The sequence below is a fragment of the Mobula hypostoma genome, chromosome 19 (genome assembly GCF_963921235.1).
Source record: "Mobula hypostoma chromosome 19, sMobHyp1.1, whole genome shotgun sequence".
NCBI classification, from domain to species: domain Eukaryota; kingdom Metazoa; phylum Chordata; class Chondrichthyes; order Myliobatiformes; family Myliobatidae; genus Mobula; species Mobula hypostoma.
The window spans coordinates 11,962,241-11,988,799 of NC_086115.1; the positions used below are offsets into that span (position 1 = coordinate 11,962,241).

Below are 26,559 nucleotides of genomic sequence, written 5' to 3' on the forward strand. Positions count from 1 at the left end.
GCCTAAACTAACGACACACAAATAATTGTACTTTTTCTTGGCAATACTGAGTACACCATTTAAATAATCACAGTCTAGGCTCAAAAAAAGTATGTGAACCTCTGAGGTAATGCCTTCTACAAAAACTACTTGGAGTCAGTTGTTCCAATCAATGAGATGAGATTGGAAACATGGGTTGTAGAGGTGCCCTGCCCTATAGAAAAGACGCACCGAGTCAGGTTACTGACAGAGCCGGCTCTTCTCAAGAAATATCTGTCTTGATCAAAGCAACTTTCAGAGGACCTTAGAAGAATTGTAGAGACGCATGAAGCCAGAAAAGGCTACCAAAGCATCTCTAAAGATCTGAATGGTCATCAGTCCAGAGTAAGAGGAATTGTCTCCAAACGGAGGAAGTTCAGTGAGCGTCCTGCGAAGATCACACCAAGAGCACAACCTGCAATGCTGAAGGAGGTGTAAAAGAACCCAAGGGTAACAGTAAAAGACCTGCAGAATCTCTGGAACTTGCAAAAGTCTCTGTTCATGTGTCCACTATAAGAAAAGCACTGCAAAAGACCACCTGGATGTTCCACAATGCTCCTGGGACAATGTTCTGTGGACAGATGAGACAAAGGTTGACCATCTTGGCTGAAATGCACACCACTGTGTTTGGAGGAGAAGGGGCACTGCACACCAACACCAAAACCTCATCCCAACTGTGAAGCATTGTGGAAGGAACATCATGGTTTGGGGCTGCTTTGCTGCCTCAGGGCCTGGACAACTTGTAATCATTGAGGGAACAATGAATTCAAAACTGTATCAAGATATTTTACAGGAGAATGTCAGGGTAACGGTTTGTTAACTGAAGTTTCAGAGAAGTTGGATGATGCAACAAGACAATGATCCAAAACACAAGAGTAAATCAACAACAGAATGGTTTAAAAAGAAGAAAATTCGTGTTTTCGAATGGCCAAGTCAGAGTCCAGACTGTAACCTAATTGAGCTGCTGTGGCATGACTTGAAGGGGGCTGTTCATGCAAGGTATTCCAGAAATATTGATGAACTGAAGCAGCTTTGAATGGAGGCATGGTCTGAAATTCTGCTCCCCGTTGTGCAAGTCTGATCAGCAGCTACAGGAAATGTTTGGTGGAGGTTGTTGCTGCGAAAGGAGGTTCTACCAGTTATTACATACAAGGGTTCACATGTGTTTTTCAGCCTGGACTGTGAATGATTAAACAATGTGTTCAATAAAGACATGAAAAGTACAATTCTCTGTGTGTTATTAGTTTGGGCAGATTGTGTTTGTCTATTATTGTAACTCGGATGAAGATCAGACCAGATTTTATGATTGATTAATGCAGAAAACCAGGTAATTTTTCTTGCAACTGTGGCTGCAAGAAGATGGCCCCACCTGGATTTGGTTGGGGTTGTAAGGGACCAGAGTTAAAGTATTGACTCTCAGATCAGTTATGATCCGATGACGATAGTACAGGTTTGAGGAACTGAATAGACGGTCTTCATAATTCAATTCACTATTTCCCACAATCACAGCCTGGAATTCCTCACCCCTCCCTGCCCTTTCACATTAGTGCCTCTACTTGTGCTAAGCTGTAGGATAAAAGAGAAAAAAGAGCCAATTGTTCAATCGGATGTAATATCCCTTTGTCTTTCCTTCCCATGTCCAGGTCAGGTCTTCTTGTCCTACAGAAATGAGCTGCAGGACATGTACAATATTTACTGTCAAAACCATGAGGAAGCCATCGCCCTCTTGGAGATGTACGAGAAGGACAAGGAGATTCAGGGGCACATCAACACCTGTCTGGATCACCTCCGGTAAGACATGAAACACGCAGTGAGATTTGAGTGATGCGGTTGTGTAGTGGTTAGCATATTACTACTACAGCGCAGGTGACACTGGTTCAAGTCCGCTGCCATCTGCGAGGAGTACTTCCCAGGGCCGTGAGGTTTCCTCCAGATGCTCTGGTTTCCTCCCACATTCCAAAGACGTACTGGGTGGGGTCAGTCAGTTGTGAGCACGCTATGTTGGCGCCAGAAGCACGGTGACACGTCCTCAGACTGTGCTGGTTGTTGAGACAAACGACACATTTCACTGTACGTGTGAGAAATAAAACAAATCTTTCTAGGGCAGTCCACGAGTTGAGGATAGTTTAGTAAACTTGGGGAGGCTGTGGATGGTTTGGGATAATGGACAATGTGCGGGTAATGGGTGATATGTGACTGGGCTATCGGGAGATTGTCACCAGAGACTGTGGGAAGTGACGCTGTGTGGAAAGTGAACAGTCTGAGTATTGTGTGCTGTGTGGGCAGTGGTTATTAATGGCACTGGGATAATGCACTCTCTGTGGCTGATGGACACACTGTGTGAGGAATGTAACGTGTAGAATGGATGCTGCGTGGGCAATGGACAGTAAGAGGAATGGGAAATAGTACAGGGAGTGGGAATGGGGAATGTGTGGGAAATAGTGCAGGGAATGAATGTTGTGGCTATCGAATGGACTATGATTAACAGCCACAACAGGATAATGGGTTCTCTGTGATAGCGGAATGAATATTGAAACAGGTTCTGTGTGGATGGACTGTGGTAATGGGCTCTCTATTAAGGGGGAACAGGTTCTGTGTGGATGGACTGTGGTAAGGGGCTCTCTATCAAGGGGGAACAGGTTCTGTGTGGATGGACTGTGGTAATGGGCTCTCTATCAAGGGGGAACAGGTTCTGTGTGGATGGACTGTGGTAATGGGCTCTCTATCTAGGGGGAACAGGTTCTGTGTGGATGGACTGTGGTAATGGGCTCTCTATCAAGGGGGAACAGGTTCTGTGTGGATGGGCTGTGGTAAGGGGCTCTCTATCAAGGGGGAACAGGTTCTGTGTGGATGGACTGTGGTAAGGGGCTCTCTATTAAGGGGGAACAGGTTCTGTGTGGATGGACTGTGGTAATGGGCTCTCTATTAAGGGGGAACAGACTCGGTGGATGGTAAACACAAAATAATCTGCAGATGCTGTAAAAGATCAAAGCAACACTTTCAGTACGCTGGATGAACTCAGCAGGTCAGGCACCATCAGTCAGAAACGATGAATCAACGTTTCGGGCCGGAACCCTTCGTCAGGATTGAAGAATGAAAGATGGGGAAGGATTTGAAGAATGCTTGTAGCGTCAGTTGATAGACCAGTAATTTGAAAGACAAAGAGGTGGGGGAGGGGAAGCACTGACGTCATAGCCCTGAAAACAATGGGTGGTAGAAGGAGGAGGCGGAACCATGAGGGAGCTGGGGGAGGGGGCAGAGTGACATAGGGATAGAGGAAGGGAGGGGGAGGGAATTACCGGAAGTTGGAGAATTCTATGTTCATACCATTTGGCTGGAGACTACCTAGACGGTATATGAGGTGTTGCTCCTCCAACCTGAGTTTAGCCTCATCATGGATGGACTGTGGTAAGGGGCTCTCTATTAAAGGGGAACAGGTTCTGTGTGGATGGGCTGTGGTAAAGGGCTCTCTATTAAGGGGGAACGGGCTGTGTGTGGATGGGCTGTGGTAATGGGCTCTCTATTAAAGGGGAACAGGTTCTGTGTGGATGGGCTGTGGTAAAGGGCTCTCTATTAAGGGGGAACGGGCTGTGTGTGGATGGGCTGTGGTAATGGGCTCTCTATTAAGGGGAAACAGGCTTGGTGGATGGACTGTGGTAAGGGGCTCTCTATTAAGGGGGAACAGACTCGGTGCCAGGTCTCTGGGCTCATGTCTGTGGTGCTGTTGGGGTTACGGTGTGTGGTTTCTCTGCTGTCCTCTCAGTAACTGCCTTTTCTTCCTCTCCGCACGAACCTGCTCGCCCTACAGAGCAATTTATCGTCAGTGGTAAGTCAGACCCTACGACCTGTCACCTCTTCATCACCTGCTTTTGCCACCCCTCCCCAGCAGTCTCTCTGTGCTTTGGTTATGTCTGGCCAGATGGGGCTGGGCAGAGGGGAAGGAACCGGTGCGGGTGAGGTACCGGGGAGAGATGGTATGAGAGGGAGGGGGAAAGCAAGCCAGGCGTCGATGGCATTACAAAGACCGTCAGCCGACCGAAAGCTCAGGGTCGTTCGTTTCAGCAGTGTGCAGAAGAGTAAAGCGTACACGGTAGTTACGTTCCTGGCTATCGCCCAGAGCCCTGCACTGCAGGAACAAATTGTGGAGAGGGTAGGAGAATGGAGTTGAGAGGGATAGTACATCAGCCAACGTGGAAGGGCAGAGCCCAATGGGAGGGAGAGAAGGAGAACTCAACGGGGTGAAAGACCCAATTCTGCTCCTTTGTCCTATGGTCTTGGGGAACAAGTTCACAAGCTGATCATATCTATTTAGTTAACCGAATTTAAGTTCCCCGCGATTGCTCCTCCTGCATCAGGGTTACGTGCAGCAATACAACTGAGGTGCCACCGTTTTCTTCTGCTCTGAGGGCTAAGGACGGGTGCTGGGAGGGAAGGAGGGAGATGGAAGGAAGGGGGAGGGAGATGGAAGGAGCCAGACAGGAAGAAGGAGGTAGAGGGAGAGTTGCTGGGGCGGGTGGAAGGTCGAGGAAGGGCGGCAAAGTAACAAGGTTTTACAGCGCCAGAAATCTGGGTTTGATTCCTGCCGCTGCACATAAGGAGTTTGCACGTTCACCCCATAACCACGTGGACTTCCTCGGGTGCTCCCATTTCCCCCCACATTACAAAGGCGTTCGTTGACGGGTAGTAAGCTGTGGGCATGCTACGTTGGCAGCAGGAGCACGGCGATACTTGTAAGGCGTCCCCAGCCCATCCTCGGACTGTGTTAGGCATTGAAGCAGTGCAACACATTTCACTGTATGTTTCGGTGTATGTGTGACAAATAAAGCTAATCTTTAACGATTGAAACAAGAGCACAGAGGGAAGAAGAGGAAGGCTCGGGGATAAGGAGGAGGAGGAACAGAAAGCGGGGGGGGGACACAGGAGAGGGGCAGAGATGGAATGAAGCAGGGAACAACAGAGAGAGTGTGTTCCTGCTGTAGATTCAAGCTCCAGCCTATACGGCACCACTCCCTCTGCAGTTCACAACATGTTCCCAGGACTCAGTGCCAACTTCTGGTCCCCTTTAACACCCAAGGTGTGTGTAACATAATGTTGTGCCAAATTCTCTCTGCCTCACCGTTTCCAGCGTGTCTCCCATCCTAACAAAGCTCGCACTAAGCTCATTAGCCTGCTTCTGCCTTGACCCACCCGCTGTGTACGCTCCGTTCTGCCCTGCACTGTTGATCAACTAATAATATTGAAACCATGTGATCCCGTCTATGAGTTATTCTGTGTATCTGATTGGTTCATCACGCTAGGGTGGGAGAGGGGTCAGAGCCGGGAAATCAAACTGTCAGGGTTGGCAAGGCATAGATAAAGAGTGAAGTTCCCTCTACACTGTTCCATCACACACTCCCAGGACAGGGACAGCATGGGTTTGATACAGACTGAATCTCCCTCTACACTGTCCCATCACACACTCCCAGGGCAGGGACAGTACAGGTTAGATACAGAGTGAAGCTCCCTCTACACTGTCCCATCACACACTCCCAGGACAGGGACAGCACAGGTTAGATACAGAGTGAAGCTCCCTCCACACTGTCCCATCACACACTCCCAGGGCAGGGACAGCACGGGTTAGATACAGAGAATCCCAGCCCAGTCACAGGTTGAGCTGGACAAGAAGGGAATCCTGTTTGGCTGAGATGAGATGATGGACAGCTGTTCCATTCACTCCTTGAACATTCGCAGCCCGGAGGAGTGCTGATTCTCAGAGCCTCTCTAGTCTGACCCGCCCACTCCAGCCTTATCTTTTGTGACAATGTAATCCAAAACGACCTGGAAACTATGTCACAGCCAGTTTAATCAGCTCAGTGGGATGCTTAATAGATTAACCCTTCCGAGGAAGTTGGGTGAGGAGTTTGATGGGAGATTGTACACCATGAATACCTGCTTTGTGTCTTCACTGAATTACTGAAGATTGCACCCTCGAAGGAGACCCCCCCCCACCCCAACCCTTATATCTGTGATAGGACTCTCTGCTCACTACAGACCTCCTTCCCCTTCTCTCTTCCTTGCCTGCAGTCAGTCACACAAGCATGGAAACAGGCCTTTCAGATCAATTGGTCCATGCCAACCAAGATTCCCACCTGAGCTCATCTGCTTTGCCTGTGTTTGGCTCAGCTTGCCTATCCATGTGCCTGAGTGCCTTTACAATGCTGTTAATGTAATGCCTGAACCTCTTCCTCTGGCAGCTCATTCCATATACGGAATCACCCTCTGGATATAAAAAGTTGCCTGCCAGGTTCCTATTAAGTGTTTTCCCTCTCACCTATGCCCTCTGGTTTTCGATTCCCCCACCCTGGAGGGGGAGGACTTGAGTGCATTCACCCTATCTACGCCCCTCATGATTTTATACACCTCTGTGCGATCAGCCCTCCTTCCCAAACACTCTATAAAAGCAGCTTCCCACCCTGCTCAACCTCTCTCCATAAGTCAGTCCCTCAAGTCCCGGCAACGGCCTCCTACAAGTTCCTGCAAAATCTTTTATCCCTTTCGTGAACGATCTGATTCCCTTTTGAAAATTACTGTTGAGTCAGCGACTACTTCTGCTGTCGGTGTGGTCCAAGCAAGTCAGCTGACTCTGTGAAAAGAAATTCTCCCTATGTACTAGTAATACACATTTGATTTCCAGCATCTGCAAATTTTCTCTTGTTTGTGATTCTCCCTATATTCCTTCTGGTTTATTTTTGTCATTATTTTCAATTTATTTCCTCTGCTTACTGCTCTTCTTTCTACCAGAAACAATTTCTCATAATCTCTTTTATAAAAAATATCTCCTAAAATCTCTCCAAAACAAAAGAGGAAAGAGTCAGTTCCTCGGTGTGCGCCACTGCACCAGGGTGGTGTAGCGAGTGGGGCAGCTCTGGGCATCACAGTCCGACGCTCATTTCCAGCATCCCTCCTGTAAGCAAGTTTATACATTCCTTCCTGTGACTGCTTTGGTTTTCTCTGGGTGCTCTGGTTTGATCCCACAGGTCAAAGACAGACCGGTTAGAAGGTTAATTGGTCATTGTAAGTTGCCCTGTGATTAGATGAAGATTAAACCGAGGCTGCTGGGTGGCGTGGCTCGAGAGGCTGGAAGGGCCCGTTCCACACTCTATATCTCCAAACAAAATAAAAACAAGTGAATCACCAACACCCTGCATTTCTGTCTCATATCACATTAAGTCTCTATTAGTCATGCCAATGTTTATTGAATGATGATAACACAGCAGTGCATGATACAATAATCAAAGCTTCATAATCCATTTGTAGTTTCAAATTAAAATATGATTATTGTTACTTACAAAACACTCAAGCCCCTGAAGGGTCCACTGTTCTCAGAAATCACCCACTGTCTCCATGGATACCGTGTGCGCCTCACTTTAAATGTCTTCTGCACTTCGACGCACTTCACAGAGTGCTGAGTCCGAAGTGAGGTCCTGTCAATCCAACTCAAGGTGGATGATTTTGTTTTAAAATGGATGGTAATATGCATATTTTCCTTGCAAACCCAGGGGGAAAACTAACTACATCAACCTGGGCTCGTTCCTCATTAAGCCTGTTCAGCGGGTAATGAGGTACCCGCTGTTACTGTCAGAGCTGCTGAACACCACCCCAGAGGGGCACCATGACAAGAGGCCACTGGAAGAGGCAGTGCTCGCGGTGAAAGAACTCAATGTAAACATTAATGAGCACAAACGGCGAAAGGACCTGGGTAAGTGTGGCTCTGTCCTGTCCTCTTCTCACCTAGAATCATAGGGTCACCTCACCCATGCCAACCACAATACCCATCCACACCGATCACATTAAAACCTTAACCCCACGACTATCCAAGTCCCTGCCCATGTACCTATTAAACATTATATCTCCCTCTACCACATTCTCCAGCAACTCCTTCCATTTCCCCACCTCCCCACACTTCTGTGAACTTTGACCAGTCTTTTTGTCACCTGTCCCTGATGCTCATTTGGGTTACGTGTGTGCTGATGACACTTCAAGCCAATGTCGAGAGACGTTTTTCGTAACTGAGTTGCAAACTGTAGTTGATTTCGGTCTCCTGTGTCCCTGTGCAGTTCTGAAGTATCGTAAGGGTGATGAGGACTCTCTGATGGACAAGATCTCCAAATTAAGTATGCACTCCATTATAAAGAAGTCAAACCGAGTGAGCAGCCACCTCAAGCACCTCACCGGCTTGGCTCCTCAGGTAGGAGGAGGAAGGAGTCATGGGGAGGGGATTTATGCGGCCTGGACCTCTGACCCTCGGACCTGTATCTGTGTGGTGACCATCGGAGGTCTGTGATGCACCTTCTTGCGATGGAAACTCCACAAGAGATTTAGGTGTTTCCAGGCCTTCTGGTGATTTTGAAAGAGAAAAAAAATCAAACCGATTAGGGCTTACTTGTTAAGACACTGCATGAGGCTGTTCGGCCCATCACCAGTTCCAAGTAATTAGAACATAGTACAACACCGCACAGTACAGTACAGATCAAGTTCAACTTTATTGTCATTCAACTGTGTATAATATATATTGCCGAACAAAACAACGTTCCTCCAGTCCAATGTACTCAACACAGTACACATCTCCATCTATCTATCTATCTATCTATCTATCTATCTATCTATCTCTCTATCTCTATCTCTATCTCTATCTCTATCTCTATCTCTATCTCTATCTCTCTCTCTCTCTCTCTCTCTCTCTCTCTCTCTCTCTCTCACTCTCACTCTCACTCTCACTCTCACTCTCACTCTCACACTCACACTCACACTCACACTCACACTCACACTCACACTCACACTCACACTCACACTCACACTCACACTCACACTCACACTCACACTCACACTCACACTCTCACTCTCACTCACACTCACTCACTCACTCACTCACTCACTCACTCACTCACTCACTCTCTCTCTCTCTCTCACACTCTCACACACACACCACATAAAGTAATATTACCGCAAATAAATTAACAAATAATGAAATGTATTCCAGAAGATTGACATTTATCATAAAGTGCGTTTATGACACAAATTAAAAAGTAAACGGTATAATGGTACTGGCACTTCATAAGTGATGAGACCTGGCAGGGAATTCAGTAGTCTTACGGCCTGGGGGAAGAAGCTGTTTCTCATCCTGGCAGTCGCAGACCTAATAATCCGATATGCCCTGCCTGATGGTAGGAGATCAATGGGGTTGTGAGGTGGATGGGGTGGTGGTGGGGGGAAAGCACTATAGATATGCAAGTTTCTTTAATGAACTGTATTGCAGGGGATCTCCCGCCTGTACAGATTTTGTACCCTCCCTGTTTGCAAAAGGTTGCAGTCTCCTCAGGCCGACAATCTCTCTCTCTTTACTCTTTCAGATCAGAGATGAGGAGTTTGAGGAGGTAGAGCGGAGGTTCCGGGAGCAAGAGCGGCTGATTAAGAACTTCATCCGGGACCTGTCGCTTTACCTGCAGCAGCTACGGGTGAGTCAGTGGTGGGCAAAGAGACTGGGTCCCAGTGACCTGCCCGGTACATCTCAGACCAGGACCAACTGGGGAAAGAGTTCAAGGGATGACCCAGGATTGACTGGAAGAAGTTCCAGTGACGAACCAGAACCGACTCAGGAAGAAGTTCAAGGGATGGGCTGGGTGTGACTAGGAAAGGAATTCAAGGGACAGACTGGAACTGACCAGGGAAGGACTTAATGGAATAGTTGGATGCATCAGCAAGGGAGATGAGGCTGAGTACAGGGCTACGGTAGGAAACTTTGTCACATGGTATGAGCAGAATTATCTGCAGCTTAATGTGAAAAAGACTAAGGAGCTGGTGGTAGACCTGAAGAGAGCTAAGGTACTGGTGACCACGGTTTCCATCCAGGGGGTCAGTGTGGACATGATGGAGGATTACAAATACCTGGGGATATGAATTGACAATAAACTGGACTGGTCAAAGAACACTGAGGCTGTCTACAAGAAGGGTCAGAACCGTCTCTATTTCCTGAGGAGACTGAGGTCCTTTAACATCTGCCGGACGATGCTGAGGATGTTCTACGAGTCTGTGGTGGCCAGTGGGATCATGTTTGGTGTTGTGTGCTGGGGCAGCAGGCTGAGGGTAGCAGATACCAACAGAATCAACAAACTCATTCGTAAGGCCAGTGATGTTGTGGGGATGGAACTGGACTCTCTGATGGTGGTGTCTGAAAAGAGGATGCTATCTAAGTTGCATGCCATCTTGGTCAATGTCTCCCATCCACTACATAATGTACTGGTTGGGCACAGGAGTACATTCAGCCAGAGGCTCATTCCACCGAGATGCAACACAGAGCGTCATAGGAAGTCATTCCTGCCTGTGGCCATCAAACTTTACAACTCCTCCCTTGGAGGGTCAGACACCCTGAGCCAATAGGCTGGTCCTGGACTTATTTCCTGGCATAATTTACATATTACTATTTAATTATTTATGGTTTTATTACTATTTAATTATTTATGGTGCAACTGTAACGAAAACCAATTTCCCTGGGGATCAATAAAGTATGACTATGACTATGGGATGTGAACTGACTGGGGGAGGAGTTTGACAGATGGACTAGGACCGAATGGGGAAGAAATCAGAGGGATGGATAGAAATTGAAAAAGACGTTGAGGGGTTTAGCAGTGGTGCCTCCATAGTCAAACAGCATTAACTTCACATGGCTTTTGAGACTGTGGAGTCAGCTCGAGGTTGGGTTAGGCCAGGCCAGCGCAGCGAGCCTGGGGGCATTGTCTTGGAAACCAGTCTGCAGCATGGAGTGAGTGTTGGGAGCAGTCACTGGGCCCTTCACCCGGGTGACGGGAATGGGGTTCCTCATAGAGGCTGACAGTTCATCCCATTGCAGGACTCGGCGTCAGTGAAGGTTCTGGCTGCAATGAGTATTCTGGACATGTACGGGGAGAAGAACCACACCAACTTGGACCAGTACCAGCGGGCTCATCGCCTGATCAGTGACACCCTCTTCAATGACTTCGTAAGTGGCTGGGATAGTTTCTGATTAACACCACAATATTGCTCATTAACCGAGTCACAAGAAGAAGAGAAGTTATTTTTTATTGGGTTTGTGATACACACTGGGACTGGCTGGGGAAGGGATTCGTGCAAATATACTGTTGGGAAGGGGTTTTGTGGGACTAACTGAGGAAGGGATCTGTGACACATGGGCTGATGGGGAAGGGATTTGTGGGACTAACTGGGGAAGGAATCTGTGACACATGGGCTGATGGGGAAGGGATTTGTGGGACACACTGGGACTAGGGAAGGAATCTGTGACACATGGGCTGATGGGGAAGGGATTTGTGGGACACACTGGGACTAGGGAAGGAATCTGTGACACATGGGCTGATAGGGAAGGGGTTTGTGGGACACACTGGGACTAACTGGGGAAGGAATCTGTGACACATGGGCTGATGGGGAAGGGATTTGTGGGACACACTGGGACTAACTGGGGAAGGAATCTGTGACACATGGGCTGATGGGGAAGGGGTTTGTGTGACACACTGGGACTAGGGAAGGAATCTGTGACACATGGGCTGATAGGGAAGGGGTTTGTGGGACACACTGGGACTAACTGGGGAAGGAATCTGTGACACATGGGCTGATGGGGAAGGGATTTGTGGGACACACTGGGACTAACTGGGGAAGGAATCTGTGACACATGGGCTGATGGGGAAGGGATTTGTGGGACACACGGACTAGGGAAGGAATCTGTGACACATGGGCTGATGGGGAAGGGATTTGTGGGACACACTGGGACTAGGGAAGGAATCTGTGACACATGGGCTGATGGGGAAGGGGTTTGTGGGACACACTGGGACTAGGGAAGGAATCTGTGACACATGGGCTGATGGGGAAGGGGTTTGTGTGACACACTGGGACTAACTGGGGAAGGAATCTGTGTGACACATGAGCAGATGGGGAAGGGGTTTGTGGGACACACCAGTGGTGGAGTGATCGAAACTGGGATGGACAAAGATATAAAAGTCTCAGAGGCTGGAGAAAGAATCAAAATAAGGATGGGAAGTTTTCTTCCTTCTGTTGTTTTTTGAGCTGTTTTCTGGCAGGGTGAAGAATGGGAGGCGACCTCAGTGAAAGATAAATTCTTTGGGAGTGAGTATAATGTGGGTGTTTCCCTTGGCTAAGAGCCAGTCATCACAGTCTGGGGTAAGCTCAGTTAGGAATGAAATCCAGGGAAATTCCCATACTTAGAAGAATTGGAATCTTCAGAGTTCTCTGTCCAGAAGTTTAGTCATTGAGATCAGAGATGGATAGATCCAAGGATGGGATAGGAAAGGAGGAATGCTGAGGTCAAAGTCAAACTAGAGTTTATTGTCATTTACACTAGCATACGTACGCGCAGGTGCAATGAAAAGCCTACCAGTAGCAGCATCACAGGGACAGAGCATCAAGTAAGCAATATTCACTGGAAAAGGCATGAATTAAACATAAATTAGAACATAGGGCCGTGCAGTACAGGCCCTTTGGCCCACAATGTTACGCTGACCTATATACTCCACAACCTATCGAACCCCCTTCCCTCTTCCAGAGACTACAACCCTCCATTTTTCTTATAGCCATGTGCCAGTTGAGGAGTCACTTGAATGTCCCTAATGTATCAGCCTCTACCACCACTCCTGGCTGTGCACACCATATGGTGGGTATATTTATTTATTGAGACGCAGCACGCAATCAGCCCTTCGAGCCACGCTGCCTAGCAATCCCCCATTTTAACCCCAGCCTAACCATGGGATACTTTACAATGGCCAATTGGCCTGCCAACGGGTACATCTTTGGACTGTAGGAGGGACCCAGAGCACCCGGAGGAAACCTTTGCGGTCAGAGGGAGAAAGTACGAACTCCTTACAGACAGCGGATATGGTGACATACAGTGCCTATAAAATGTATTCAACCCCTTGGAAGTTTTCATGTTTTATTGTTTCACAACATTGAATCGCAGTGGTTTTAATTTGGCATTTTTGACTCTGATCAATAGAAAAAGGCTCTTTCATACCAAAGTGGAAACACATCTCTACAAAGTGATCTAAATTAATTACAAATATAAAACACAAAATAATTAATTGCATAAGTATTCACCCCTTCAAGTCAGTATTTAGTAGATGCACCTTTGGCAGCAATTACAGCCTTGAGTCTGTGTGGATAGGTCTCTTATCAGCTTTGCACACCTGGACGCTGCAATTTTTCACCATTCTTCTTCACAAAACTGCTCAAGCTCTGTCAGATTGCATGCAGATTGTGACTGAACAGCCCTTTTCAAGTCCAGCCGCAAATTCTCAATGGATTGAGATCTAGACTCTGACTTGGCCACTCCAAAACTTTGTTTTTAAGCCATTCCTGTGTAGCTTAGGCATTATGCTTGAGGTCGTAGTCTTGCTGGAAAGCAAATCTCCCAAGTCGCAGTTCTCTTGCGGACCATATCAGGTTTTCCTCCAGGATTTTCTTGTATTTTGCTGCATTCATTTTACTCTCTACCTTCTCAAGCCTTCCAGGGTCTGCTGCAGTGAAGCATCCCCACAGCATGATGCAGCCACCACCATGTTTCACAGGAGGGCATGATGTGTTTTTGATGATGTGCAGTGTTTGTCTTACGCCAAACATAGCGTTTTGCCACTCTCTCATAAAGCTGCAATTGGTGAAGCGCCCAGGCAACAGTTGTATTCACAGTCTCCCCCATCTCAGCCCCTGAAGTTTGTAACTCCTCCAGAGTTGTTATAGGTCTCTTAGTGGCCTCTCTCGCTAGTCCCCTTCTTGCACGGTCACTCAGTTTTTGAGGACAGCCTGCTCTAGGCAGATTTACAGCTGTGCCATATTCTTTCCATTTCTTGATGATTGACTTTACTGTACTCCAAGGGATATTTAATGACTTGGAATTTTTCTTGTATCCATCTCCTGAATTGTGCTTTGCAATAACCTTTTTGCAGAGTTGCTTGGAGTGTTCTTTTATCTTCATGGTGTAGTTTTTACCAGGATACTGACTCACCAGCAGTTGGACCTTCCAGATACAGGTGTATTTTTACTACAATCAATTGAAACACCTTGACTGCACACAGGCCTCCAAAACCAGATCTCCATTTAACTCATTACATGTCTTCCAAAACCAAATGGTGACACCAGTGGTGTTTTGGTGTGTAATATTAAAGGGGGGAGGGTGTGATTACTTATGCAGTCAATAATTTTGTGTTTTATATTTGTGATCAATTTAGATCACTTTGTAGAGAAATCTTTTCACTTTGACACGAAAGAGTCTTTTTTTTCTGTTGATCAGTGTTTAAAAAAAGCCAAATTAAATCCACTGATTCAATGTTGTGAAACAATAAAACATGAGAAATTCCAAGGGGGGGGAAATACTTTTTATAGGCATTGTATATGTGCTTTGATATTAACTTAAATTTAAACTTTTGAATTACTGTCTGTATAAAAAAGCTACCACTGACGTTGCTAAACTTTCTTCCATCGCCGTAAATGGATGTTTAAGATTATTTATAACTTTTACATGAAAGAACGCAAATAGAAAACAGTCCATTTTTTTGTGCAAGGTGGTCAAAATGGTTCAGAGTGTTGCTATACTAAAGTAGTGATTGGGGTTGTGACAACTGGTTGAAGGGAAGTGGCTGTACTTGAACTTGGTGGCATGGGACCTCAGTATCCATTGTTGCAGAACTGGCTTGAGGCACCGAATTGCCCACTGCTCTCCTTGCGTTCTCGAACAGAAAGAGCGGACTGAGAGACTGGTGGTCGGCCCGTTGACCCAGCTGCTGGGGATGTGCGCAGGGCCGCACAAACTGATGATCAAGCGCTTCGACAAGCTGCTGGACTACCACAACTGTAAGGAACGAGCCGAGAAGCTGAAGGACAAGAGGACTCTGGAGGAACTGCAGGCGGCCAAGAACAACTATGAGGCCCTGAATGCCCAGCTGCTGGACGACATGCCCAAGTTTCACAAGAGTGCCGAGGAGCTCTTCATCAATTGCGTGCGAGGGTTCGCTGAGGCTCACCGGGACTTTGTGGGAATGACACTGAAGGAGCTTCTCCCTCTGATGCAGGTAAGTGGAGGAGATGTGCCTGGTTCCTTTCTTTCTCAAGGCATTTTGAATCCACTCTTCAACCTAGAATAAAAAATATCGTACCTATTACTTCAAAAGCACTTGGTTCTCCTTCGTTTACTTCGGCCTACAATGTCCGTGCTGAACATAATGCCAAATTAAACTTAATGCAACCAGTCAGAATGCTCTCCACATATATAGAACATAGTATAGTACAGCACGTTACAGGCCCTTCGGCCAACAATGTTGTGCCGACCCTCAAACTCTGCCTCCCATATAACCCCCCACTTTAAATTCCTCCATATACCTGTCTCGTAGTCTCTTAAACTTCACTAGTGTATCTGCCTCCACCACTGACACAGGCAGTGCATTCCACGCGCCAACCACTCTCTGAGTAGAAAACCTTCCTCTAATATCCCCCTTGAACTTCCCACCCCTTACTTAAAGCCATGTCCTCTTGTATTGAGCAGTGGTGCCCTGGGGAAGAGGCGCTGGCTGTCCACTCTATCTATTCCTCTTAATATCTTGTACACCTCTATCATGTCTCCTCTCATCCTCCTCCTCTCCAAAGGGTAAAGCCCTGGCTCCCTTAATCTCTGATCATAATCCATACTCTTTAAACCAGGCAGCATCCTGGTAAGTCTCCTCTGTACCCTTTCCAATGCTTCCACATCCTTCCTATAGTGAGGCGACCAGAACTGGACACAGTACTCCAAGTGTGGCCTAACCAAAGTTTTATAGAGCTACGTCATTACATTGCGACTTTTAAACTCTATCCCTCGACTTATGAAAGCTAACACCCCATAAGCTTTCTTAACTACCCTATCCACCTGTGAGGCAACTTTCAGGGATCTGTGGACATGTACCTCCAGATCCCTCTGCTCCTCCACACTACTAAGTATCCTGCCATTTACTTTGTACTCTGCCTTGGAGTTTGTCCTTCCAAAGTGTACCACCTCACACTTCTCTGGGTTGAACTCCATCTGCCACTCCTCAGCCCACTTCTGCATCCTATCAATGTCTCTCTGCAATCTTCGACAATCCTCTACACTATCTACAACACCACCAACCTTTCTGTCTGCAAACTTGCCAACCCACCCTTCTACCCCCACATCCAGGTCGTTAATAAAAATCACGAAAAGTAGAGGTCCCAGAACAGATCCTTGTGGGACACCACTAGTCACAACCCTCCAATCCGAATATACTCCCTCCACCATGACCCTCTGCCTTCTATAGAAATTTTGTATGTCGCTAAACAGTCAATCAGACTTCCTTATATGTATCATGGAGAACATTCTGATTGGTTGCAACGTCATCTGGTATGGAGGGACCAATACACAGGATAGGAAAAAGCAGCTGAGGGGTTGTAAACTCAGCCAGCTCCATCACTGGCACGACCCACCGCGCCATTGCAAGTATTTTCAAGAAGCCATGCCTCAGGAAGGTGGCATCCATCACTCGGGACGTGCCCTCTTCTCATTGCTACCATCGTGGGGGGGAGATGCATGCACCTGAGAACTCTCACTCAATGTTTTGGGAACAGCTTTTTCCCCTCCGCCATTTGATTTCTGAGCTGTCCATGAACCCAAGAACACCACCTCATTATTCCTCCTTTGTACTTGTTCGTTCTTTTTGTTGTAACCTTGATGATGGATGCCACCTTTCTGAGGCACCACTCCTTAACGATGTCCTGGATACTGCAGTGGCCAGTGCCCATGATGGAGCTGAACAAGTTTACAACTCTCTGCAGCTTACTTCGATCCTGTGCAGTAACAACCCACCCCCCACCATACCAGACGTGATGCAACCGGTCAGAATGCTCTCCATGGTTTGTCGGTAGAAATTTGTGAGTGATTTTGATGACATAGCAAATCTCCTCAAACTCCTAATGAAATATAGCCACTGCTGTAGCTGCATCGATGTGTTGGGGAAACACATTTCATTTCTTATGTCAGTGAGAATAAACCTAATTCAGATCAATTTCTACTGCCTGCACGTAACCCATATCCCACCATATCTCTACATTCACATGTCCATTTCAACACTGAAAGGTCTACCTCCACCGCCACCCCTGCAGGCACCCATCACATTCTGTGAGTTAAAATAAAACAACTGAAGCCCATAAGACACAGGAGTAGAGTCTGGCCATTCGGCCCATCGAGTCTGCTCTATCATTTGATCATGGCTGATTTATTACCCCCTCAAACGCATTCCCTTGCCTTCTTCTCGTAACCTTTCCTCTTTAAACAATCTCTCTCTCATCTTATGTCAGGAAAGACAGGCAGGTGGTGGGGCAAATGTGTAGCCATTGGAATGAGTTGCAGTGAAATCAAAGCAAAAAGTATCAAATACTGGTCTTAAGGTGTTGTACTTAAATGCACGCAGCATAAGAAATAAAGTGGATGATCTTGTTGTACAGCTACAGATTGGCAGGTATGATATTGTGGCCATCACTGAGACCTGGCTCTTGTTGTACAGCTACAGATTGGCAGGTATGATATTGTGGCCATCACTGAGACCTGGCTAAAGGATGCATGTCTCTGGGAGCTGAACGTCCAAGGATACACGGTGTATCGGAAGGACAGGAAGGTAGGCAGAGGGGGAGGCGTGGCTTTATTGGTAAGAAATGATATTAAATCAGAAAGAGGTGATATAGGATCGGAAGGTGCAGAATCTTTATGGGTTGAGCTAAGGAATAGCAGGGGTAAAAGGACCCTGATGGCAGTTATTTATAGGCCTCCAAACAGCTGCAGGGATGTGGACTACAAATTACAATTGGAAATAGAAAAGACTTGTCAGAAGGGCAGTGTTATGATAATTGTGGGGGATTTTAACATGCGAGTAGATTGGAAAAATCAGGTCAGCACTGGATCTCAAGAGAGAGAATTTGTAGAATGTCTGCGAGATGGCTTTTTAGAACAGCTTGTTGTTGAGCCCACTAGGGGATCGGCTGTACTGGATTGGGTATTGTGTAATGAACCGAAGGTGATTGGAGAGATTGAGGTGAAGGAACCCTTAGGAGGCAGTGATCATAACATGATTGAGTTCACTGTGAAATTAGTAAAAGAGAAGCCGAAATCTGATGTGTCGGTGTTTCAGTGGAGTAAAGGAAATTACAATGGCATGAGAGAGGAACTGGCCAAAGTTGACTGGAAAGAGACACTGGCAGGAAGGACGGCAGAGCAGCAGTGGCTGGAGTTTATGTGAGAAATGAGGAATGTGCAAGACAGGTATATTCCAAAAAAGAAGAAATTTTCGAGTGGAAAAAGGATGCAACCGTGGTTGACAAGAGAAGTCAAAGCCAAAGTTAAAGCTAAGGAGAGGGCATACAAGGAAGCAAAAATTAGTGGGAAGACAGAGGATTGGGAAGTCTTTAAAGCCTTACAAAAGGAAACCAAGAAGGTCATTAAGAGAGAAAAGATTAACTATGAAAGGAAACTAGCAAATAATATCAAAGAGGATACTAAAAGCTTTTTCAAGTATATAAAGAGTAAAAGACAGGTGAGAGTAGATATAGGACCGATAGAAAATGATACTGGAGAAATTGTAATGGGAGATGAGGAGATGGCAGAGGAACTGAACAAGTATTTTGCATCAGTCTTCACTGAGGAAGACAGCAGGATACCAGACACTCAAGGGTGGCAGGGAAGAGAAGTGTGCGCAGTCACAGTTACGACAGAGAAAGTACTCAGGAAGCTAAATAGGCTAAAGGTCGATAAATCTCCTGGACCAGATGGAATGCACCCTCGTGTTCTGAAGGAAGTAGCTGTGGAGATTGCGGAGGCATTAGCGATGATCTTTCAAAAGTCGATAGATTCTGGCATGGTTCCGGAAGACTGGAAGATTGCAAATGTCACTCCGCTATTTAAGAAGGGGGCAAGGAAGCAAAAAGGAAATTATAGACCTGTTAGCTTGACATCGGTGGTTGGGAAGTTGTTGGAGTCGATTGTCAAGGATGAGCTTACAGAGTACCTGGAGGCATATGACAAGATAGGCAGAACTCAGCATGGATTCCTTAAAGGAAAATCCTGCCTGACAAACCTATTACAATTTTTTGAGGAAATTACCAGTAGGCTAGACAAGGGAGATGCAGTGGATGTTGTATATTTGGACTTTCAGAAGGCCTTTGACAAGGTGCCACACATGCTTAAAGTGCTTAACAAGATAAGAGCCCATGGAATTACAGGAAAGTTACATACGTGGATAGAGCGTTGGCTGATTGGCAGGAAACAGAGAGTGGGAATAAAGGGATCCTATTCTGGTTGGCTGCCGGTTACCAGTGGTGTTCCACAGGGATTAGTGTTGGGGCCGCTTCTTTTTACATTGTACATCAACGATCTGGATTATGGAATAGATGGCTTTGTGGCTAAGTTTGCTGACGATACAAAGATAGGTGGAGGGGCCGGTAGTGCTGAGGAAACGGAGAGTCTGCAGAGAGACTTGGATAGATTGGAAGAATGGGCAGAGAAGTGGCAAATGAAGTACAATGTTGGAAAGTGTATGGTTATGCACTTTGGCAGAAAAAATAAATGGGCAGACTATTATTTAAATGGGGAAAGAATTCAAAGTTCTGAGATGCAATGGGACTTGGGAGTCCTCGTACAGGATACCCTTAAGGTTAACCTCCAGGTTGAGTCGGTAGTGAAGAAGGCGAATGCAATGTTGGCATTCATTTCTAGAGGAATAGAGTATAGGAGCAGGGATGTGATGTTGAGGCTCTATAAGGCACTGGTGAGACCTCACTTGGAGTACTGTGGGCAGTTTTGGTCTCCTTATTTAAGAAAGGATGTGCTGACATTAGAGAGGGTACAGAGAAGATTCACTAGAATGATTCCGAGAATGAGAGGGTTAACATATTAGGAACGTTTGTCCGCTCTTGGACTGTATTCCTTGGAGTTTAGAAGAATGAGGGGAGACCTCATAGAAACATTTCGAATGTTGAAAGGCATGGACAGAGTGGATGTGGCAAAGTTGTTTCCCATGATGGGGTGTCTAGTACGAGAGGGCATGACTTCAGGATTGAAGGGCGCCCTTTCAGAACAGAAATGCGAAAAAATTTTTTTAGTCAGAGGGTGGTGAATCTATGGAATTTGTTGCCACGGGCAGCAGTGGAGGCCAAATCATTGGGTGTATTTAAGGCAGAGATTGATAGGTATCTGAGTAGCCAGGGCATCAAAGGTTATGGTGAGAAGGCGGGGAAGTGGGACTAAATAGGATAAAATGGATCAGCTCTTGATAAAATGGCGGAGCAGACTCGATGGGCTGAATGGCCTACTTCTGCTCCTTTGTCTTATGATCTTATGGTCTTATGTCCTTTATCTGAGTGTGTGGCTGAAAGTTCCAGTTCTTCTGATTATAGACCTACGGCTAGAGCACCTAAGACCTTTTGTCATTAAGACATCAACTTCATTCCACAAAAACTGGCTGGTGATGTTAACATCTCTGTGGCCACAGGCACTCTGTGGGGTTTCTCTCTCCTCTTGAATGAATTGTTGGCCTCTTTCTGAAGAAGGTCAAAGTGTAAACAAGGATTTCCCGGTGGCCAACCATTTCAATTCCAGTTTCCATTCTCATATGTTGATCCAAGGTCTCCTCTTTTGCCGCAATGAGGCCACTCTCAGGTTGGAGGAGCAACACTGTCAAGTTAGCCTCTGACTTACGTCAACATTGACTTCTCCAACTTTTGATTCCTTCCCTCTTCTTTATTTCCCCACTTTGGCCCCAGTCTTATCTCTTCTCTTCACCTGCCCATCACCTCCCTCTTGTGCCTCTCCTCCTTTCCATTCTCCTGTTGTCGACTCTCGTGTCCTGGCTGTTCCTTATTCTCCAGCCCTGGACCTTTTCCACCCATCACCTCCCAGTCTATTAATTCATCCTCCCCCTCCCACCCACTTGGCTCCACCTATCACCTCCCAGCTCGTACTTCTTCCCCTCCACTCAGCTTCTGATTTCTTCACCCTTCCATTCCAGTCCTGTTGGGTCTCGGTCCGAAACGTTGACTGTTCATTCATTTCCATAGATGCTGCTTGACCTGCTGAGTTCTTCCAGGATTTTGTGTGTGTGTGTGTGTTGCTCTGGATTTCTGGCATCTGCAGAATCTTGTGTTTATGACTTATGACGTGCTACTTCTATAGAGTGTACCTATTTACTGGCTGAGGCAGGTGGGTACCTGGGCAGCGGGAGCGTGCCTACTGCCCTGGAATATGCCATTCCACTCTGCTCCACACATATTGTTGGGCCTGGCAGTTCGTCCTGGGCTGCAGGATGTCCTCGTCCTACCGAAAGGGTGGGGATCCCACAGAGGTTCCCCTGTCAGTAAAAGGAAGTAGCTGGTCACTGACTTCAGGAAGCAGTGCTGAATACCCATTCCTGTCTTGTATCAGTGAGCTGAGATGGAGAGGGTTGAGAGGTTCAGGTTCCTAGGTTGTACCTATCGCCAACACCTGGTCCTGCTCCTGCTCCAGCCATGCGAGCACTGTCTAAGAAAGCTCGCCAGTGCCTCCACTTCCTCAGGAGGATGACGCAGTGGTGACCCTCACTAGATTTTCCAGGTGCCCCACAGAAAGCATCCTGTCCAGATGCATCAGGACTTGGCGACTGGTCCACCATGACCACGGGAAATTGTAGAGTTATGGATACAGCTTGGTACATCATTCAGATGGGAGCTTCACTCTGTATCTAACCCCTGCTGTCCCTGTCCTGGGAGTGTGTGATGGGACAGTGTAGAGGGAGATTCACTCTGTATCTAACCCATGTTGTCCCTGCCCTGGGAGTGTGTGATGGGACAGTGTAGAGGGAGCTTCACTCTGTATCTAACCCCTGCTGTCCCTGTCCTGGGAGTGTGTGATGGGACAGTGTAGAGGGAGATTCACTCTGTATCTAACCCGTGCTGTCCCTGCCCTGGGGGTGTGTGATGGGACAGTGTAGAGGGAGCTTCACTCTGTATCTAACCCGTGCTGTCCCTGCCCTGGGAGTGTGTGATGGGACAGTGTAGAGGGAGATTCACTCTGTATCTAACCCCTGCTGTCCCTGTCCTGGGAGTGTGTGTTGGGACAGTGCAGAGTGGACTGTTTCCTTAGCTGTGAAATCTTCAGAGTCACAGAGCACTACAGTACAGAAACAGGCCATGCCAAACTGTTACTCTGTTTAGTCCCATCAACCTGCACCCGGACCATAGCCCTCCATACCCCTCTTATCCAAACATGTTACACGCACCCTTCCTCTGGCAGCTCGATCCACGCTCTCTGTAGTGATGTCTGTTGATGTGGTTGTGAGCTGAACTGTGTCAGCCTGGATTACAAATGTGTCTGACACCGTGCGCACACCCACGGGGGGACTGACAACTAGGCTTTGTTCTGCAGCTGATCTCGGTGGTGAGTCAGGACACGACTATCGTCGCCTCATTCCAGGAACAGCACAGTAAGGCCATGCAGCTACTGCAAGTCTTCAGCTTCTTCCCAGACACACTCTCGTCCTCCCGGAAGCCATTCGAGCGCAAGACCACAGAACGGCAGTCTTCCAGGTGGCAAATGTCAGCAATGGTGAGTTGGGGATTGTTACTTGTGTTCTGTGTCGTTCTACCAAACATTGTGGGCTTGCTCTGGTGGCTGCGGAATGTGTGACAACTCTTGTTTATTTGTCATTCATCCGTTTCCACATATACAGCCAAACGAAACAATGTTCCTCCAGACCAAATTGCACAACACCGTTCACCTAACTCGCACACAACACATAAAGTAATATTACCACTGATAAATTAACAAATAAAGAAACGTATTCCAGAAGATTGATATTTAACATAAGATGCATTTATGATGCACATTAAAAAGTAAAGTGTATAACACTACAGGTGCTTAATAAGTGATGAGACCTGGGTGGTGGCAGAAAGTTCCGTAGTCTTGCACTCTGCCCCCAGATCATCCTTAGGTTGTGTTATTTGCAATATGCAAGCAGCATATTTCACTATTGTTATGTAACCGGCAACAATGAATATCAATCGAGACAGGTTATATAAAAACAACCAAACATTTATTAAACACGGATAAACAATAAAAAAACAAACGAAAACCTTAACCGGAAGTTAACCACTATGCAGCCGTTCAACAAATTGTCATTTGACACTGGTTCTTAAAGCGTTAAATGCGAAAACAGTTCTTAAAGCGGTAAAGTAAGATACAGTTCTTAAAATGGTAAATTCAAAAGTCCAACAGATTTATACGTTCAATTGGGAGAGACTTCTCTGGAGAAGGATTTCTTCACAGACACGACTTTCCTGCTTTCTCTTTTGGCAAGAGTTATTCTCGATGCAGGTCACTACCTCTTCAACAAAGACTCAATAAGATCGATCCTTTGTTAAACTGCCAAACGATACCGACTCCTCTCAATCCTACGGGTCCTGTACTTCGATACAGTCTTCACTCCCCCGTACTACTGCTGGAATAAGGTACATCAACAGATCTAGCAAAAATTTCCAGTCCAGCACTATTTTACCTTGCAACAGAACGTAACACTCCGTTTTAAAATTGAAACTGTGTCATAAAAACAAATACGCAACAGAAACGGAGACACATCAACGTTCTAGCTGGAAAGCTAAACACTAACTGCGTCATCTGAGGTCTTCCCTTATATACCCGTGGTGCACATGTCATCACGTGACCTCACATCGGCGGGAAACTTACATCAAGTGACCTCCAAAAGACCATTACATCATTCTCACAAAAAGAAATCAAAGATCTCCTTGAGGTATGTAACACTATATGTACGTGATAAATCTGAATCTGAACCTGAACTGAGATGGAGCGATGAAGGTAGAATGTACTTTTAGGGCTGAATGGCCTCCCTTCACGCCTGTTCCAAGGCTCATTCCCAGTTTTGTGTTTGAACGCCCAGCTCTGAAACTCTCCTCTCTCTCCAGCCGATGGCCGTATGTCAGACCGAGGAGCGACGGGCGAGCCTGCTGGCCAAGTACGAGCCGGACAAGCTGTACCAAGCCGAGAGGAACTTCAATGCCACTCAGGAACTGGACGTCTCCCTCCTGGAGGGAGACCTGGTTGGAGTCATTAAACAGCAAGATCCCACGGGCAGCCAGAACCGCTGGCTGGTGGACAATGGAGGTAAGGGGCTCACTGTAAATCTGCTCCCAAACGGTAGTGTAGCAGTGGCTTAGTGCAGTAGCAGTATGATCAGAGTTCAATTCCCACCGCTGCCTGTAAGGAGTTTGTACGTTCTTCCTGTTTCCTCCCACCTTCCAAAGACGTACAAGTTATGGCAATGCTATATTGCTGCCGAAGTGGCCTCAGATAAGGACGTCCCTGTAGAACGGAGATGAGGAAGAATTTCTTCAGCCAGAGAGCGATGAACCTGTGGAATTCATTGCTGCTGGTTGTTGCGGACGCCATGTCAATAATATTTAAAGCAAAGGTTGGTAAGTTCTTGATTAGTAAGGGCGTTAAAGGTTATGTGAAGAAGGCAGGAGAATGGGGTTGAGAAGTGAGTCAGATGATGGGCTAAATGGCCTAATTCTGCTCCTGTTTCTTTCGGCGGGCAATATCTATGGAGGACATTTCAGGCCAAGACCCTTCATTAGTACTGTGAAAGAAGGGGACAGAAGCCAGAGTAACAAGGTGGTGCTAAAGAGTCTCGGCCTGAAACGTCAAATGTTTAGCTCCCTCTCTAGATGTTTCAGATGGGGCTCATCGGCCATGGTTGGCAGCTCCTGTAGGAGAAGGAAAACTCTGATCTCAAACCTCCGCTGCCTTGTGGCTATACGCATGGGGGTAGGGGAGGGGGCTTCGGGAATGAACCCTGAGGAACAAACTGAGGCTGGAGTCCCTAAGGCAGTCCTGACGAAGGGTCTCGGCCAGAAACATCGACTGCACCTCTTCCTAGAGATGCTGCCTGGCCTGCTGCGTTCACCAGCAACTTTTATGTGTGTTGCTTGAATTTCCAGCATCTGCAGAATTCCTGTTGTTTCCCTAAGGCAGTCCTGTGTTGAGTTTGACACTGCCTGGCAACTCCTGCGACGCTGCCAGTGCCAAACTGTGTCAGTCTCTGCACAGATACTGTGTGGTTTGCTAAGTTCCCCAGTGTTTTGTGTATGTTGCTCTGGATTTCCAGTACCTGCAGAATCTATGTTGTTTGTGAGTATTATGTGTGTGACGAGTGTTCCTTCCTTCCCTGTAGCGATGAAGGGCTTTGTGTACAGTTCCTTCCTGAAGCCCTACAACTCACGTCGCAGCCACTCGGATGTCTCAGTGGGAAGCCAGTCCTCCAACGAGTCCGGCTACAGCGACTCTTCGCCAGTGATCTCCCGGCAAAACAGCGCCTCGGCACTGTCAGTGAATCACTCCAGCGGCGCCATCCCTTCCTCCTCGCTCCCGCCGCAGACGCTGGCCCCCGCGGAGACTCCTGCTGCCGCGCCCCCTCGTCGTGCCACCTCCCCGACCCGCACCCAGCCTGCGCCTCGGGCTCCGGCCCCAGCTGTCCGCTCCAGTCCCTACGAGCCCCCAAGCTCCCGCCGGCATGCGGATCCCCGCTCTGTGGGCCAGCCAAAACGCTCCAGCCAGATGGAATACTCGCTGCCACGGAAGAAGTGGGAATGCCAGAAGGTCCTGCGCCGGGCATCGTCTCAGGAGGGCTACCTGGAGAGCAACAGCTTTGACCCCGGGCAGCAGGTATGTGCCAGTGGGCTGTCGGGGGCCGCCAGTTGTATTCCCCACCCGAGACCAATTATACACCCCACAGCAACTCCCTCAGTTTCTCCACGTCTCCCCCATGACCCATTCTCCGCCCCCCTCCCCATCCAATAAACTCTCTTCATTGCTACCTTCGAGGAGGGGGTACAGAAGCCTGAAGACACACGCTCAACATTTCAAGAACAGCTTCTTCCCCTCTGCCGTTAGAATTCTGAACGAACCCATGTACACTCTCATATTTTTTAAAATCTTTTTCTTTGCTTTTTGCACTATTTATTTAATTTTGTAACTTATTGTCGTTTATAGTTCTTTAATTATTGTATTGCAGCGTACTGCTGCCACCAAACAGCATATCTCACGGTAGATGCCGGTGATATTAAACCTGATTGTGATGGATACAGGCCCTTCAGCCCAACCAGGCCGTTCTGGCCAAGGTGCCCACCCAGCTAGTTCCAATTTCCTGCGTTTGGCCCATTTCCCTCCAGGGCCCTCCCCACCAAGTGATGGTATTGTACCTGCCTCAAACACTTCTGGCAACTCATTCCATTTACTGACCACCTTCTGGGTGCCCCTCGGGTTCCGATTAAATCTCTCCCCTTAAACCTTTGCCCCCTTAGTTCTGAATTTCCCTCTTGACCTCTCAGTTCACCTCGTTGTGTACTTTATCTGCACTACGCTTTCTCTGTAGCTGTAACACTCTATTCTGCATTCTGTTCTTGATTTCGCATTCTTTGATCTCAATGTAC

At 47.2% G+C, this 26,559-nt stretch overlaps 1 protein-coding gene across 3 annotated transcripts in view; it reads left to right on the forward strand.

Moving 5' to 3' along the window:
• Positions 1-26,559, forward strand: part of dnmbp (dynamin binding protein) — a 139,878-nt gene that overhangs the window by 108,067 nt on the left and 5,252 nt on the right. For 2 of the 3 annotated variants that reach the window (XM_063071335.1, XM_063071337.1), the window contains 10 exons: positions 1,662-1,809; positions 3,827-3,844; positions 7,557-7,756; positions 8,115-8,245; positions 9,408-9,512; positions 10,904-11,032; positions 14,787-15,119; positions 22,481-22,660; positions 24,034-24,232; positions 25,302-25,792. In XM_063071335.1, coding sequence (XP_062927405.1) covers positions 1,662-1,809; positions 3,827-3,844; positions 7,557-7,756; positions 8,115-8,245; positions 9,408-9,512; positions 10,904-11,032; positions 14,787-15,119; positions 22,481-22,660; positions 24,034-24,232; positions 25,302-25,792 — 1,934 coding nt within the window. The remainder of the gene's footprint in view (positions 1-1,661; positions 1,810-3,826; positions 3,845-7,556; positions 7,757-8,114; positions 8,246-9,407; positions 9,513-10,903; positions 11,033-14,786; positions 15,120-22,480; positions 22,661-24,033; positions 24,233-25,301; positions 25,793-26,559) is intronic. The other variant, XM_063071336.1, reaches the window with a different exon arrangement.